This window comes from Vicia villosa, linkage group LG6, assembly GCF_029867415.1.
Source record: "Vicia villosa cultivar HV-30 ecotype Madison, WI linkage group LG6, Vvil1.0, whole genome shotgun sequence".
NCBI classification, from domain to species: Eukaryota; Viridiplantae; Streptophyta; class Magnoliopsida; order Fabales; family Fabaceae; genus Vicia; species Vicia villosa.
The window spans coordinates 140,944,794-140,962,118 of NC_081185.1; the positions used below are offsets into that span (position 1 = coordinate 140,944,794).

Below are 17,325 nucleotides of genomic sequence, written 5' to 3' on the forward strand. Positions count from 1 at the left end.
CCCAAGAATCAAAGCTAAGATTCTTAAATTCTTATTGGCTCAAATAGAGAAAATGATTCTCTTGGAAGTGAGATAAATGACATAATAGATAAAAAAACTATCAAGATACCATTGCAAAAATAGAAAAAATGATTTATTAAATGAAATGTTTGAAATCATCATTCTACCTCGTGAAGTTAATGTGGTTTTCTTAAATGTTATATTATTTCTTGTTGTTTTTTATTTTGTAAAAACACCTGAAGTTTTTACATTTCCTACGAATTTACTTACGTTTTTTCTGCTAGTAATAGTATCCAAAAGCTTCCTTCTAAACAAACTTGTTTAGTAATTTTCTTACGGAAATCATATGAATAATATAGTAACGAGGATTTATATGGTTTGAGAGAAATACTTAAAGTTTAATGAACATTTTTATAATTGAATCAAATTTATTTTTAATATTTCATGAAATAATCTGATCAGTCCATGGCAATTCATTTATAAATGTTGGTACAATTTGGCCGCGCGAGTTAGACTACTTGACACCTCTATGAGTGCTAACTTATTCACAAATGAATTCATGTTAGGTGACGTGTTGTGATGTTATGAACACATAGTTACATGCAAATAATGATCTCTTATTTTGTTAAAATAAACAATCACCCAACATAACCATTAATGAGACACCAAAACTAAATTTCTAAACAATTTATTCGACAACAATAGTAACAATCCATATCATTAGGAGATAGTTATTACAATTATGTAGCAATTTTCCAAATCTAGAATTGTTATATTCTATGATCCTTTTTGGTCTTTTGTTATCTTGGTTGGGTTTGTGGTAGAGAAGCTGCCTGGGCTTGTTTGCGACCCTTGGCTCTACCCAACAGGTAGCAAGCTATAGCCATTATCAAGACCAACAATATTAATGGCAACGATATCACCATGTCGAACATCATTCTCTAGAAATAATAGCAAAATCAATCTAGATACATAATCAAAATATTTAATATTAGATTCATGATTGTTATATAGAGGAATTTAAATATCATGGAATAAAAATGTGTTTGTTTTATTGGCAATTCAAAGTTGATACAAATTATAATGAAGAAAAATTGTTAATTGCATACCTGGTTGTATTAGTGATAATCTCAGTGAAGAAAGTATCGTCTGCAACAGAAAATCTAATCATGAAAATGGATGATGTTACTTTACAAAGCCACTTAGTTAAGAAATATTCTTGTATTTTTAACAGAAAATAATGGAAGATGAGATAAGATGGGATCTCATTAGGAGTTAACAAAGAGTCACCATTTGTATTAAGAAGTATTTTAATATAGTATTTACTTATTGAGAAATAAATGCAATAAGTATTTTATTATATTTATTTGAGAGGCAAAGGGTGCTAAACCATATAATATTATGCTATGTTTTTATTTACATGAATTATATTTAAAAAAGTAGCTTGAATACAAAGTAAATGTGAAAATAGGTTATGTTGGTTAGGTTTTGTAGTGTCAAAGTATGGTTTTAAGGCATATCTCTTATTCGTTATTTTTCATTGTACATTTAGTTTTAAATTTGATATTATTGGCTAGTCTATTAAAATACTTAAATTAGGTCCTTGATACGACGCGAAGTCGGGATGTGCCTGCATGGTTAGCACTCCAGCATTCAAGTTAATGAGGTTAGGGAGGTGACATTTTACAAGAGTGAATGAAGAATATGTTGAAATACAAGTGAGAGTTTAAAGTCTCATATTGTTTGAAAATGTGGAGGTTAATCACTTTGTAAATGATAGGACCCATTGTGTACTGTGGATTTTGGTAAACAAACGATATATAGTCTATTAAAAAAGGTTACTTGCAGTATTGACTAGTTAATCCTAAGACATATATGCATAAACTCATGTAATTTTATTTGAATGTTTAGTGTGAAATAAAAGGCTACTCTAATTTCTATGAAAACTCGAAATGTAAAATTGCAGAAAATAAGGGATTTAGACGTAGTCGAAATCTTAGTAAGAGTAATAGAGAGAAGGTAAAGAAATTCTTGTAAAGAGAAAAGTGAAAGTAAAAAGATTTTTCTTAAATATAAAGAAAGTGGTGTTCAAAATCATACATTTCACTCAAGTAATTCGTTTTTCACTTCTTCGATTGGGTACTTTGAGCGTGTGAGTTTTTGTAATAAATTTGACACACTAAATCATAACGCTAGAACTCATATTTATACTAATATAAGACTAACTGCTTGCAACGGCTTTCTCCTTAGAAATTGATACGTCTTCGCTACAAGCTTTTTGCCTCTGGATTTTCGTCTACGTGTTCCTTCGGGTAAAACCAAAAGACAGTTACTTATTTTTCTTGGCACCAACTTTTGTTGTCGAATCTCATGCTAACTTCTGATGTCGAAGGCCTGGATGCACATTTGACGTTAAAATCTTGAATGGACATTCTTAACTTTCATCCTATTTTTGAGACTTCGACTTCTTGAGTCGAAGGGATTGTATCGAAATGCTCTTCTAATCCTCCAGATTTTACTAAGCTTTTCTCTGAACTTCTCTTTCATATGCTGAGCTCAATGACATCAAAAATTCAAGCTAACAAATTTCCCCCAAAATATGTCATTTTCGACTAACTAGAGATAATAACATTTTTAATATTCTCAACATTATGTCCAGTAATGCGCTGACATCATTGTCATCATAATCACTTTACCAAAATGTCACTTCGAGACGTGCAGCCTCCAAAAACTCATTATGGCTCCGATTTTCCAAGACATCATGGGCTACGAAAATCAACCGTCTAATTCCTCTGCTAGGCGAAGAACACGTGTCCCACGTTTAGGCATCATTTTTCAAAAGCGAACTGAAAAGTTTCTTTTTTCTTAATATCCTTTTTCTTCATTTCTTTTTCTTTCATCTTCCGCTTCTTTTGGTTTTTAAATAGAGAATTTTCTTCAACTTTCTTTTTTCTTCAAACGTCAAGTCCATCATCTGCAATAGTGACCTCTTCTTCAAAAGTGAAAAGCACAATGGCTATTTTAATTTGGGAAGTTGTTCCTCGTGAAAAATAGTGAAGTGCAAAAGAGATTCAAAAGATAAAAAAAACTTCAACTCGGTGATTGAAATCAAAAAATAGAACTAGAGAAGACTAGGAAAAATGTGACCCGTATTTATAAAGAAAATTCAAGTTTATTTTCTTTCTTTGGCTTACAATATAATGTGTATAAAATATTCATACTTTATGTCAATGATAAAATCACCCAAAGAATTTATCTAAGGTTGTTTAGTAAAATTTTGCTATCCATTTAATTTTTCATCATCTGATGGAAATCAAAGACATTATTTCAGAGAACATAATAAAAATCCAACCAATATATATATATATATATATATATATATATATATATATATATATATATATATATATATGTCAAATATTGGATCGAACTCTAGTATTGTCGAAGGGTAGCTTCTTGGTTCGACAGTTCGACAGAGTTAAGCATGAAGTCGAAGGATTGTTCACATGCTGGTGTCGAAGTGTGCATGATGTAGTCGAAGATGGGTCTAGCATGCAGATGTCGAAGATGCTAGGGTTGTTAGCATGTTAAATTAGGTTTTAGTGTTTAAACCCTAATTTGTTAAGTTAGCTTGTTTATTAAGTTGGCTTGTGTAATGGGCCTTGCTGAAAAAGCCCATTAGTTAGTATGTTAGGTTTTATTATAAATAGCATACTAGTCTCTCATCATTGCTAAGCTGCAAATCCTAATTTAGGGTGAGAGAGGTTATTTGTTATTCTTGTAAACTTGTAATCTTGTTTTAAGAGAAAGTAAAAGAATAGCAGTTATAACCAATTCTTGTGTTCTTCTTCTTCCTTGTTCTTTATTCATCCCTTATTTTATACTTTGTTCGTGGCATTGAATTCACAACAATATATATAATGAAAGAAAACTCTTGTGCATCATCGTTGCTTATCACACAACAAATTAAAGATAATATTTTCACAAAAATGAAAAACTTATCAATTAATAACTTTAATAAAAGGGAAAATTAAAAGTGACAAAATGTCTAAATCAAAATATAATATTCTTTACTATAATGATATATAGATGTAGCACTTATTAGGTAATCCAACGTATTTTTCAAAAATACATTGAATTTTTATATTGATACATAGGTTTTTTATTTGACGCATTTGAAAATCACTAACGATTCATTATTGAAACACGAGATTTAAAAATAAAATGTGAATTCAAACATGCTAATAGTAACTTACCATAATTATATCATAAAAAAGTAACAATTTTAATTTTTAAAAGTTAAAAACTATTAGTCGATAGGATATGAATCCTCAAAATATATTTTTACTATAACAATAAATAGGCTTTATTTAATAACTAAACAGAAAAGTAATACTAGTAGATTGAATAAACATGTCGGGATATTTCAAGCCATCCAAAGATAAATATCCATTATTAGTGCTAGGCGAGAGATGTAGACAAAGAACGATTAAAGAATTTGTGTAAGGCAACGTTGATCTAATCACAAGGAATAAAAGGTTCAAAGCATTGCTTACTAAAACTCCGATAGACTTTATGTTAGGCTTACTGAGGTTAAGTTCAAATTAAAAGATATTTTAATGTATTAGCATTCGTTGTTTACCTTTTCTAAAATTGGTCTTGTCATTATTAGAACATGTGGGTGATTGTTGTAGTTAATGAATAATAAATATCTATGGGTGTGTTTCAAAATGACGAGAAAAATATGCTAGTGTGTAAATGACAATAAATGCATGGAAAATAGTCTCACTTAGAAAGTGTTACTCAATTAGAAAGCATTTATAAAGAGTTACTTTTATTAACTCAACAAACGAGCTAAAGAGGATAAAGTGTCACATGGATAAGTATGGTGGTTCCAAGTCTTATGTCACTTGTCTCTTCCATACACCCCCTTGCAGGTGTCGCCATAGCTCTGCATCTGGGACCGAGTCTGAGGACGTGGGAGTACAGGCACTAGTGGTGATTTGCAGGTTTAGGCACGATACATCGAAGAAATCGAGCTATTCGCGGAGTTAAAGGGCGACATCGGTGGCACTCTGGAAGTCAACCTTCGGCCGGCTTACTGCAGCAAGCCAACACACTTGGCAATGGTTGTTGTTCCTATTTTTTGTGGTCATTGTTTAAGATTGATTTTTTATTCGAAAATAAGCAACGCTTCGTAAAGTTTTGCAGAATGGAAGTAGCCAATGTTTGAAAGCATTGATGTAGGAAAAATAGTACACTATTTAAAAATTGTTGTTGTAGGAAAAATAATATAACATTTAGTAAAAGTGTTGCTGAAAGGGAGTGTCTCATCAAGAGTCAAAATCTTATGAAACAACACTACTTTGGCCTATAAATTAAATATTCCAGGTTTAGAAAAATACATTACAAAAATTTATCTTCATACAAAATTTTAGATTTCATTTTTTCTACGAGTTTTCATTAGTCTTATACAAACTCAAGTATAGGCAGAATTATCATATGTATTCCTGCGTCTAGACTCTTAAGATATTTTGAAACTGCTTGAAATACTATTATGAAAGTGATATAATTCACGATTCAAGCCTGAATCTATTCGATCTTCAAAGTTTATCTAACAAAAGCATTCATGGAGGTTGGTAGTGATAATCCTAAAGTGAAGGCCTCAAATTTTAGATATGTTCGGGTGGTGGCTCCTCGTGAAAGATGGTGAGGTGCAAAATAGATTCAAAAGATTAAAAAAAAAGAAACTTCAACTTGGTGTTTGAAAGAAAAATAGAACTAAAGAAGACTATAAAAAGTGTGACCCATATTTATAAAGCAAATTCTTGTTTATTTTCTTTCTTTCACTTACAATACAATGTGTGTAGTAAAATATTCATACTTTTGTCAATGATAAAATCAACCAAAATTTTTATCTAAGCCCATTTAATAGAATTTTGTTTTCCAACTAATTTTTTATCATCTGGTTGAAATCAAAGACAATATTTAACAGAACATACTATATATATCATGGAAGAAAACACTTGTACAACATAGTTGCTTATCACACAACAAATTAAAGATGAAATTATCACAAAATGAAAAAATTATAAATTAAATAGCTTTAATGGAAGACAATATTAAAAGAGAAAATGTCTAAATCAAAATATAATATTATTTTTATATAAACATAAAGAGATAACATTCGTTATGTGATCCACCATTTTTTTCAAAAATACAAATAATAAGTTTGTTTTATTTATTGCGTTTCGAAATCATAGCAAATTCATCATCGAAACATGAGATTGAAGAATGAAATGTGGATTCAAACATGACAATAGTGGCTTACCACAATTATATCATAATCAAATAACAACTCTTACTTTTGAAAGTTAAAACCACTGGTCCATAAAAGATAACCCTCAAATTATATTTTACAATTAAAAAAAGCTTTATTTAATAACTAAACAAAGAAGTAATACAAGTATATTGGATAAACATGTTAGAACATTTCGAGTCAACCCAAATAGGTAGTTTAGCTTGTTGAGCAAGAAAAAATAATAGAATGTTAAAAAATTAAAACAACATTTCTAAATTAGCTTTGTGTTCATGGGACAAGTAAAAATTTTGTGTAGAAATTGAGATTAATATCATTCTCAAGATGTATTAGAACAAAACATCATCCACAATATCAACTTGTAAGTTCTCATGAGATTCTTAAGAAACATCTCAAGCGCAATTCTTATATAAAGTTCACATATTAGAGTGGAAAGCAGACATAGAGGTCGGTAGCGGCAAACCCTAAATTGAAAGCCTCGACTTTTACATATGTGGAGGCGATGGCTCGGAGTGAAGGATGGTGAAGCGCAAAGGAAATTCAAAAGATAGAAAACTTCAGCAGCGCACTGATTGAGAACAAGAAAAGAACTGGAAAAGACTATGAAAAATGTGACATGTATTTACAAATTAAATTCATGTTATTTTCTTTCTTTTATATATATATATATATATATATATATATATATATATATATATATATATATATATATATATATATATATATATATATATATATATATATATATATATATATATATATAATATTCGTTATTAGTTAATATCCACACACACAAATTATTTAAACTTTTTTAATAAAATTTTACTTTTCTACCAAATCTTCGTCAGCACTCTCAAAATTAAATAATTATTTAGTTGAATAAAGTGCAAATCGAACGGGACAAATATGTATATAAAAGAGTGCACCATCGTTGCTTATCACACAACAAATTAAAGATAATATTTTTGCAAAAATGAAAAAATTATCATTTAATAACTAATGAAAGGAAAAATTAAAAGTGAAAAAATGTCTAAATCAAAATATAATATTCTTTTTTATAAAAATATAAAAATATAGTATTTATTAGGTAATCCAACGTATCTTTCAAAAATACATTGAATTTTCATATTGATACATAAGTTTTTTTATTTGACGCTTTTGAAAATTGCAACAAATTCATCATTGAAATGCAAGATTTAAGAATAAAATGTGAATTGAAACACGCTAATAGTAAATTACCACAATTATATCATAAACAAATAGCAATTTTAACTTTTAAAAGTTAAAAGCCATTAGTCGATAGGAGATGAATCCTCAAATTATACTTTAAATGAGAGGAAGTTGAGATTAACACTATTTTTCATCCCTACTAGATCTATACATCCTTTTCAATAAGGATAAGCTCTTGTGAAATTCTTAAGAAGCATCTCAAACGCATTTTCACATATTAAAGTGAAAAACATACATAAAAGTTAGAGGTGGCAATCAAAGGTAAAGCTTTAGTTTTAACATATGTATTGGTGGTTACTCGTCGCGGCGAGGGAATGTGAAGCGCAAAGGAGATTCAAAAAACAAGAAACGTCAATTGATGATTGAGATCAAAAGTAAAATCGGAGAAGACGTGACTCATATTTACGAGGTAAATCCATATTTATATTCTTCCTTTTACTTAAAATACAATATGTCTTATATATTTGTAGTGTTCGTCATTGATTAATATCCACCAAAGAATTTATCTTTAATTTTCTTTTCCACCCAAATTTCACCATCATCATTGATTAATATCCACCAAAGAATTTATCTTTAATTTTCTTTCCCACCCAAATTTTCCCCATCATGCTTAAACCTTAAACCATGATTTCAAGTATGCTCAATGATTAATATCCACCAAAGAATTTATCTTTAATTTTCTTTCCCTCCCAAATTTTCTCCATCATGCTTAAACCCTAAACCATGATTTCAAATATGCTCAAACCCTAAATCATAATTTTAAACTAGAGTCTGCAACCAATATATTGTTGATGTGGTAGTTTTCACAATCACATCAGACCGTAATTGCAGTGTGAATTAAAATCATGTGTCTGACCCATTAGAAATCACATCGAGCAAATTTTCTCATGTTTTTTTAAGTATTTTTATCAAAACTCATCTTAAATACTAAAAAAATCCAATTTAGTTTTTATGTAATGAAAAATCTAAACATTTTAAAATAACGCTATGCACAATAGTAATACATCACATCAACCACGATGAAGGTGATAGAATACATATTCTACAACCGCAATACCCGCAAGTTAAAACCGTACCCTAGACATTGTTTAAGAAAACATGGCATATATTTTTAAAACCACGTCCTAAACTTTATTTAAGAAGACATATTGAAAATCCACCCAGACCAGAATACATAATATGGAAGAAAAGAAACTCGTGTACACCACTCAATATCATAATGTAGACTGTACTATCACACAACAAAATTAAAAATAAAATAGAAATGTGTGCATGTGATCGAATAATACGATATTTTGAAAACAATTCAACCAATTTTGGACTTGTATTACAATTATTTCAGACTTCATTGTAAAAACTTCAAAACAACAAAATTCCAGTGTTTATACAAAAGTTAATTCTGGAAACAATCGGGTCAAAACTTAATTGTCTCCCTGCCTTCTATCCACTAGCTAGATAAGCAACGAAATCCAAACAAAACAAAAAACAGACTGGAACTATTTTCCATCTACCGTTTTTAACCGATTTGCCACAACTGCATATAATTCTTTTCTTATATGTATGTAACATACAAAGATAAAATCTGCTGCAAGGAATTTGATACATGGAGGCAGAGCACTCCTTGATCTAGGTATGAGCTGCTTCACAGTATAAATTATAAAACATCCCCAAAGAAACCTGATCTTGTTAATGCAAAATGTTATTGAGTGTATGTTCATGAAAAGGGGATCTTGCAAGAACCAGTCCCCTAATGATTACCAACAAGCTTCTTGGCTGATAACTTTCGCTTGTACCGTTTAAGAACAGATGCCAAATTTTCCTTCCCCTTTGGGAAAGCCACGTCACCAGCTGCAGTACCTGAACGTCCTTTTCTGCTAGAGATAGCGATATCCACATCTTTAATCAGCTCAAGAAACGTTGATGGAGTAGTGCATTTGCCTCGGCCTGCTTTCACAGTTGGAGGTAACATCCCGTTAGAAAGAGGGGGGCTTGACTTTTGCAGGTGTGTAGTGGGAACTTGAAGGCAAAAACAAGGTGCCGAAGGGGTACGGGGATTCAGAAAGGCTGGATCGATGATGCCCTGCTCATTAAAGCAACATAAAATGAAACACAAAAGACATACTAAGATTGTTGAAAGAGAATGCAAGGAGCGATATAACAAGTGATGAATATATAACATGTTGATTCCAAGTGATCGATCAACAACAAATGAATACTCCTTTTTTTAGGATTTGAACAATAGAATACCACTTTAAGAGCATATAAACATGTGTTTTCTTCTTTAGAGATATGCAAAAACCAGCAGTCTGTGACTAGGGTCCATTTCTAAATGTATGAAAAAGCACGGCAAAAATAGACATTCTGACTACTTAAAGATAGCATATTGTTCAGATAATTTACCTGGAGGCGATTGAGCACATAGGTGTATTTCCCCCAAAGCTCTGGCCGGCTTTCCAAAATTGAGAGGTCAAGAACACGGTGGATACACCAGACGCCAAAGCTTACTACTAAATCTAATCTCCATGCACATCCCTCCCCACAGTTAGGAACTGAGGAAACTAAAAGACTAGAGGCATTTGCCTCGCTTTTCATCGAAGAAACAGATTTCCTATCAGAAGAAAAGTAACGAGTATCGCTCATATGAGCGATCTGACTTGTCTCCCTAGCTTCAATTTCATAAACAAACTTCTCCCTTGCTGCTACACGATCAACCAGATCTTCATCAATTCCATCATTCTGTTTAAACAACCAATCAGACCCCTCCAGTTTTAAGAGCTTCATAATGCAAAGTCTGAGAGATTGAAGAAGTTTCCCTTCTGTATCTTCAAATGTAGTTTCTTGAACAATTGCATTCGGCCTTCTTCCTGCACCTTCCATTCCAACATTATGAATTTTATCAGCAACACCAAACTGCTCAAAAGGCTGTCTAGACCAGAGGGATCCAGTGTCAAGACCAGAACTCAACTGTGAAGAGAGTGCTTCTCTGTACACTTTAGATGGGGAGACTTCATCAAAGGCCAAATGAGCTCCTGCTCTTGATCCAGCATTTGAATATAAAGAGGGTTCGTATCCCATCCTACCAGCATAAGAACCATATCCAACAGAACCATTCCACGGTGCATTCTTATCAGCCACGTAGCCAGCTCTGTGAGGGATGGAGTATCCTGAAATGTCAGGCAAGCTGTGGTACTTCTTAGTGTTAACTGAATTGATTGTATTAGCTGCAGGGCCAGAGGTGCAAGAATCGTAATTGGACCTCTCAGATAGTAGTTGGCGATTTCTAGAGACAGCTACATTTTCAAAACCAGGGGGGTGGCTTACACCTGAACCATTATGCAACTTTTTCCCCAAAGCAAATGCAAGGGAATCTCTGTAGTTTGAATTACCAATGGAAGGGGACTTCAGTGATGACAATTGCATTGAACCATTTATGTTTTCAGAACTTCTATCTTTCACACCCCGGCTAAGATAGGATGCAGTCTGATAACCATGTATTGTAGCTGGCTGATAATCCCAAGCCTCGGATGAATGAAGACTGCGCACACTGGAATAGCGCCTCTCACCAGATTCAAGGAAATTGCGGGCAGAGTTTTGTGCATATGCATCCAGTAACTGGATGGGATTTGCCCGCACTGAGGAAGAACTCCTTTGAAGACCATATGACAACTCTGAATTACTTTGCATCCTAGTCTGCGCTGAATAGTCATACGGACCAGCGTTAATTGAAGTGTCGGAAGCTCTACTGCCTGCAGATACTAAGTATTCCGGATAGTCCTTTCCACATGCATCCATTTTCTGCAAGGAAGTGGTGGGTCTTGAATCTCCTTCCACCCCCAGCAAAACATCAAATTTCTTTGCTGTCTCGGAAGCCACCCCATGAAAATCATAAAGCTGTCCCCAGAACTCATCAAGAATAAGAGTTAGCTGACGTCTTGCCGCACGTCCTAAGCCTTCTATTCTCGATAGACTTCCGAAGCTACCCCCACCGTCGTCACTTTTCCCACTAATACTCCTGAATGATGGAGGGCCTTCTGATGTTGAAGATGGGGCATTTGGCAAGACCACTCTGGATGATTCTTCAGTTTCCCAGGACTCTCCATCATCATCATCCCTTTCAGCGTTTGAATCCTCTTCAATTTCCACAGTCTTCTCAATTAGGGCATCTCTTTCCATTATAGTTTTTGTATCTGCAAGTCTAGAATCAGAACTATCATCAACTACAGTAGATGCTTCCCCAGTCTCTGATGTGGAAACAGATGGTGAAACAGAATTATTCCCCTTTACGGCATTCACTTGGGGATCAGGTTCCATTTTGGTTTCAGGAATGGAACGAAAACTTTCAAGTGATACTTCTGGGTACTCAAATGTGCTAGCTAAAGCGGGTGTTGGTTCGTCGACTTCAACAGATGCTTCTTCATGATGCGCTGTTTCAGTTATATATGATTCTTCACCATCAACCAGTGGAATCGGTATAGTCTCTGGCATATCCCAGTTCAACACCTTATCATTTAATTGAATATTGGCAGATCTTAAAGGTGTGGCAGCTAACCAAAGCATCAAACATAATGACATAAAACCAACAATGAGAAGAACTGCATATGAGACAGACATGCCATTCCCAACATTCCACCTCAAATCAGCCGCCCAATCACTATTGCCAAATATCATTTCTACCAAAAAGACGATATTCAAGCCAAGCATCCCAATGAATATGGTCAATGCCAAAAGTTCCAGAGACTGGGAGATTTTGTGTGCACCCATTATTGATCTAGACATAGCAACTCGAAAAAGGGGAATCACAGACGATGGAAGTTGCAGGGCTACTAAAACCTGAGTGAATATAAGTAGTTGATACATCCCTTCGGCTCCTGAACTCCAGACACAATAAAGGGCGGGCAGCACAGCAATCACTCTAATTGTCGCATAATGAAGCCAACCTGGAATATCTAGTTTTAAGAAACCATTCACTACTACTTCTCCCCCTAAACTCCAAGTTAATGCTGCAGTCTGATTTGCAAGAAACAAAATGAATACAAAACTAAGCAGAGCTATTGGGCTGCGCAACACCTGCAATAAGAATAACAAAACTATATTAGTTCAGAATGTGTATGACAGGAAGGATGAGAGCAATTTTTTATGTCAACCAATTATGTAGTAAAAGAGACCTGTTCCATTGATGACAGTGCATCTTGAAAAGTAATCAAAACAGGACCTGTACTGTAAAACTCATTTGCTGATGTGGTCATCAGCATATTATTTACCAAATAAAGGCCACTGAAAACAGATAAGATGGCCAAAAAATGGTTATGACACAATGCATCCTTAGAAATGTTTTTTGGTCCCTGATGCCACTGCAAAAAGAATATGAAATATCAGATCGACAAAACTCAACTACTACAACCAAATATGACAGAACATGATGTGCATTCTTTCCTTCTAAGTGCATAGCTGACAAAAAGTGTGAAAGAATATCAGATCATAGACGATATCTTATAAGAAAAACACACATCGGTGTTATCGATGGTGGATGGAAGAAAACCAAATATCCGCCGTATCCATCATAAAACACCATGGGGCAGCCATCCTTTGCGACCCACATTGATCAAGAGATATGTGTATTTTTAATACTTAATAAGAAACCTACTGGGTAAGTAACACCATATTCTGTATGCAAGAGAAACCATCTCTAAAGGACTATCAGTTTGAGAATTCATAAAACACTTTTTTCCCATTTAAAATGTACCATTACAATGCTCCAATTTCATATCATGCATTCCTCAAATAAGACACTTCCGATGAACATCCTTACAGTAAGGCTTTGTTTGCGAGTTTGAAGGACAAGGGGGAGGAGGGCTTTGGAAAATAGGAAGGATTGGGTGAAAAGAATATAAAGATTTTGGGTTGGAGGGTTTGATTTTATTTGTAACACCAAAAAAACCCCTAATATGGGGAAACTCAAAAATTGTATTGAAGGAGGGGTTTTGAGGGTTTTGGAGGGATTACATAAATTTTTCAAATATATTTTAGATTGTTATAGTATTCTAAAAATTAAAAACATAGTAATGATAATGACTCTTTTATCATTGTAAACAAAATCATTTTTTTAAAAAATGTCAAATATTTTCCTATATTTTCTTAAAATTTCGTTTTCGGAAGCCTTTCCCTCCCCTCCCCTTCAAACTCGCAAGCAAAGCCTAAGAGAATTGATAGGCAAGAATCTAAAAGTCCTATTAAATAAGACCATTTATAACTGGACGCGCTCCCAAACATGTAACACAGTTTAGATGAAGCATATGCCCACACAACACAACCATAGTATCAAAGAGAAACTACCGGATGTTTCAAATACACACACAAGCAAATAAAAGATATTTCTTTGGCAGCATGCCATAGAGACTGACATTTCACTACATTTGCAAAAATGCAAATAGAAAGTGAGAATGAGAGGAAATAATACCTGTACAAGAGAGGAATGAAGGTAAAAGTTGTGAGGCACAAGAGTTGCTCCAAGAAGACTCATAAGCATAAATGCACTCTCCCCACTCAACTTTATTAGTATTCCATTCACAGAAAATGGAACTTCTGACTGATTGATGAGTAGTCCAAGTATAAAAGATAGTAACACAAAGCCTGCCACAAACTGTCCTAGGAACTTTGCCTTCTCAATGTCCTACGAAAAGGCAATATAATAAGTCCAGTGTTGATCAACGAGGGATGGTGAACAAGTGAAGAATAATACTTACAAGGAGGACAGAAAGAAGTATATGAAAAACAGCACCAGTGGCAGTTAAAAAGACACAGGTGAACAAGTCCCACCCAAAAAGAAGATTTAATCCTTGTGCCATGCCCAAGATCTTGCAAAAGAGTTTAAACCATAGTTACAAGTCAAAAGATACTGACAAATAGAAGATGACTGTGTAAATCAAATTCACTGGATATTTAATGTTAATCAAGAGTAAGGGAATTACCATGTTAAGATCTAGCATAATAACTGAAAGTTCTGTTTGAATTCCAAGGAGAAGGCATGTCCAGGTATCATACTCATCACTGCAAATCTTTAGATAACAAAAGAGAAATTAGTCTATAAACAAAGCATACAAATCAAGTGAATTTATCAAATTCAATTTAAGCTTGCTCATGTAAACACCATATTATCAGCATGACTTTGAAGCAGAAATACAGAAATCCACTATAGACTCAATAACCAATTCAATAAGCAGAATGGAGAGAAGACAATCACAACTCACAACCACCATAATTAGACTAGTGTCAACAGGGTAAGAAAAATACTATCCATCTCCAAATTTTTCTCTCTTCCAGTTTCACAACCATAACACATTTGATTGAGGAAAGAATAAAATGGAAAAAAAAACGGGAGCGTAAGAAAGAAATGAGTGGAGGAAATGGACAATCTAATTTGTTTTACTGAATTACACTTCTAAGATGGAAGAAGAAAATTAAAAAAGATATCAACATAAAATACAATATCCAGTTCCATATAAACTTTCAAATTTGGTCTGTCAAAACTCTAGTTGATTAACAAACTGCACGAACAGAAGACTGAAACAAGCAACAATTAATTTTTTGGGTTCATTTCTTTTTGTGATGTGACTTCTTCTTAATAGCCCTCTATATTTCAATTTCCTAATGTCAACTACTTATTTGACAGGGACTGAATGGCAAGGTACTACATTAATTAGTATAACATTAACCTAAAAAAATGTTTAAAAATCATACTGATAGGTTTTTTGGGGGGCGGGAGTTTAAATCAATTCAGAGTTCATGAGCTTTTTAAATATAAAATTTTTACTACATGAGTGGTGTATCTAACTGTATAAACCCAAAAGTTGATACCTGAGCAAGATCTCTTCCAGTGATTATAGCAACCCGGGCAGATAAGTACTGACAGAATATAGCTGCAAAATTGAAAATAAGCGTGAAAGCCACCAGATCAAAACCAAACCTTGAACCGCCTTCAATACTTGCCACCCATTTTCCAGGGTCAACATATCCAATCGAAATCAAAAGCACGGGTACAACAGCCGGAAGAGCTCGGCTAAGAAAGCCAGGAGCGTGATTAGAGCCCAGTGTCTCTGCCCCCATTTTACTCTTCAGCTGCTCACTACTAAACCTCTCTGCTTCCATTTCCTCTTCGATACAGCCCAGAAGATAAAACCCGGAAAATAAGATATACTCCGACAAATACTTTGAAGTAACTAAAACTTTCAACGACCAACAGATGATTGTACAATTGTATTGCAACTATATTTCTATCAAAAGACTAAATATTACAAGCCAATCTTCAATAAAATTGAAAAGGACTTAAACTATAATAAGTCAACTTATAAAATTGAAAAGGACTTGCAATTTGCAAATAATTCTACAAAAAGCTTATCCCTACACCAGCAGCCAACCAGTCTATAACAACATCAACTATTAACTGAGATCATCAAATACAAATCAGATATCTTCAATCAAGTCAACCTATATCCCATCACAAAAACCAATTTCAATCATCACCTCAACATAACAGAAAATCAATCCGATCGATATTAAGCTTTCTCACTTAGAGCTGCAGCGATCCTCAAAATAAAAAACCAACCACTTTTCAAATCCTGCATCAACCAAAAAAAAATATTGATCAATGTAACAAACAAACAAACATCAGTATCAAAACATAAACAGAACAAAACAGAGAAATGAATTCAGCATTTAAGAACTAACAGTTACTCCTTCTCTCAATTCAGATTACAACAATTAATGCTTACAAATTAAAAATAATAATAATAATAATCAAACAAGAAAACTCATACGTTTTGAGTTCATCCAAAGCAAGTGTCAGCATAAAGCAAATAACAAATCAATATGAAAATAATAATAATAAACCGACTTTATCAATATCAATCATGAAAATCAGAGCCAGAAAAAATCATACAGTAAAAAAAAATCGAATAATTAAATCAAATCAAATCCAATCCACGTAAGATATAAGACAAGTGGCGAAAGATGATTCATCTAAGAAGAAACACAAAGTAAACGGAAGAGAGAAAGAAAAAAACGCACTAGTTGCAGAAGAAGAACAAGAAGCAGAGTAAAACCCTTAACCCTACAGTGAAAAAAGTGAAGTAATAAGAAAAACACAATGAATGAAAAACGATAGCGTGGATCTGATGCAGGTGGTGAAGAACATTTGCACGAATTTCAAAGATGATGATGACACAACAGTGGAAGAATTTTTAAATTATTTTTCGCAATTACCGTAGAATTAGGGTTCTGTAATCTCGCTACTCGGCGAAGTAGATCTCACACAACTCTGAATAAAAACTTCACGGAACGGAACCAAGTATATCATCATCAAAATTATAATAATAATAATTTTTATATTTTCGTATTATTGATAATTGATTGATGATATTATTATAATAATAATAATATATTATTTTATCTGTACTATGAAGAGAGAGAGAAAATGAAATGAAACTATGGGTTGGGGTTTCAAGATGAAGAGAGAGAAAGTGAGTGTGTTTTTTGTTTTCTAAAGGAGACTAGAAAGCTCTCTGATATAAAGACATTTATAGTTTTTCTTTTTCTTTTTTTTCTTGGGTGCTTTTTATTAATTTTATTTGTAGCTAGGTTATTGGTCTTTTTTTTTGTTATTAAAAACACATTTTATTGTTATTTATTGATGGTTGTCATTAAGATATATTAATGTTGATTTAGGTAGAAGGGTGAGATCATGTTTACAGGCTTATTTATAAGAACCTAGCTATTTGCCA

The 17,325-nt window shown here is 33.1% G+C and overlaps 1 protein-coding gene and 1 long non-coding RNA gene across 2 annotated transcripts; both read right to left on the bottom strand.

Annotated features, from left to right (window-relative positions):
- Positions 1-672: 672 nt before the first annotated feature.
- Positions 673-1,280, bottom strand: LOC131612571 (uncharacterized). The gene is made up of 2 exons (XR_009287428.1): positions 1,110-1,280; positions 673-964 (listed from the first exon to the last, which is right to left on the bottom strand). It is a non-coding gene; the product is annotated as an uncharacterized LOC131612571 (long non-coding RNA).
- A 7,574-nt stretch (positions 1,281-8,854) lies between these two features.
- LOC131610253 (ethylene-insensitive protein 2.2) lies at positions 8,855-17,073 on the bottom strand. The gene is given in 8 exon segments (XM_058882146.1): positions 8,855-9,629; positions 9,950-12,616; positions 12,715-12,900; positions 14,007-14,219; positions 14,293-14,403; positions 14,518-14,604; positions 15,404-16,164; positions 16,808-17,073. Coding segments are annotated over 7 exon segments (3,921 nt in total). The 5' UTR covers positions 15,695-16,164; positions 16,808-17,073; the 3' UTR covers positions 8,855-9,263.
- Between the last annotated feature and the right edge of the window lie 252 nt (positions 17,074-17,325).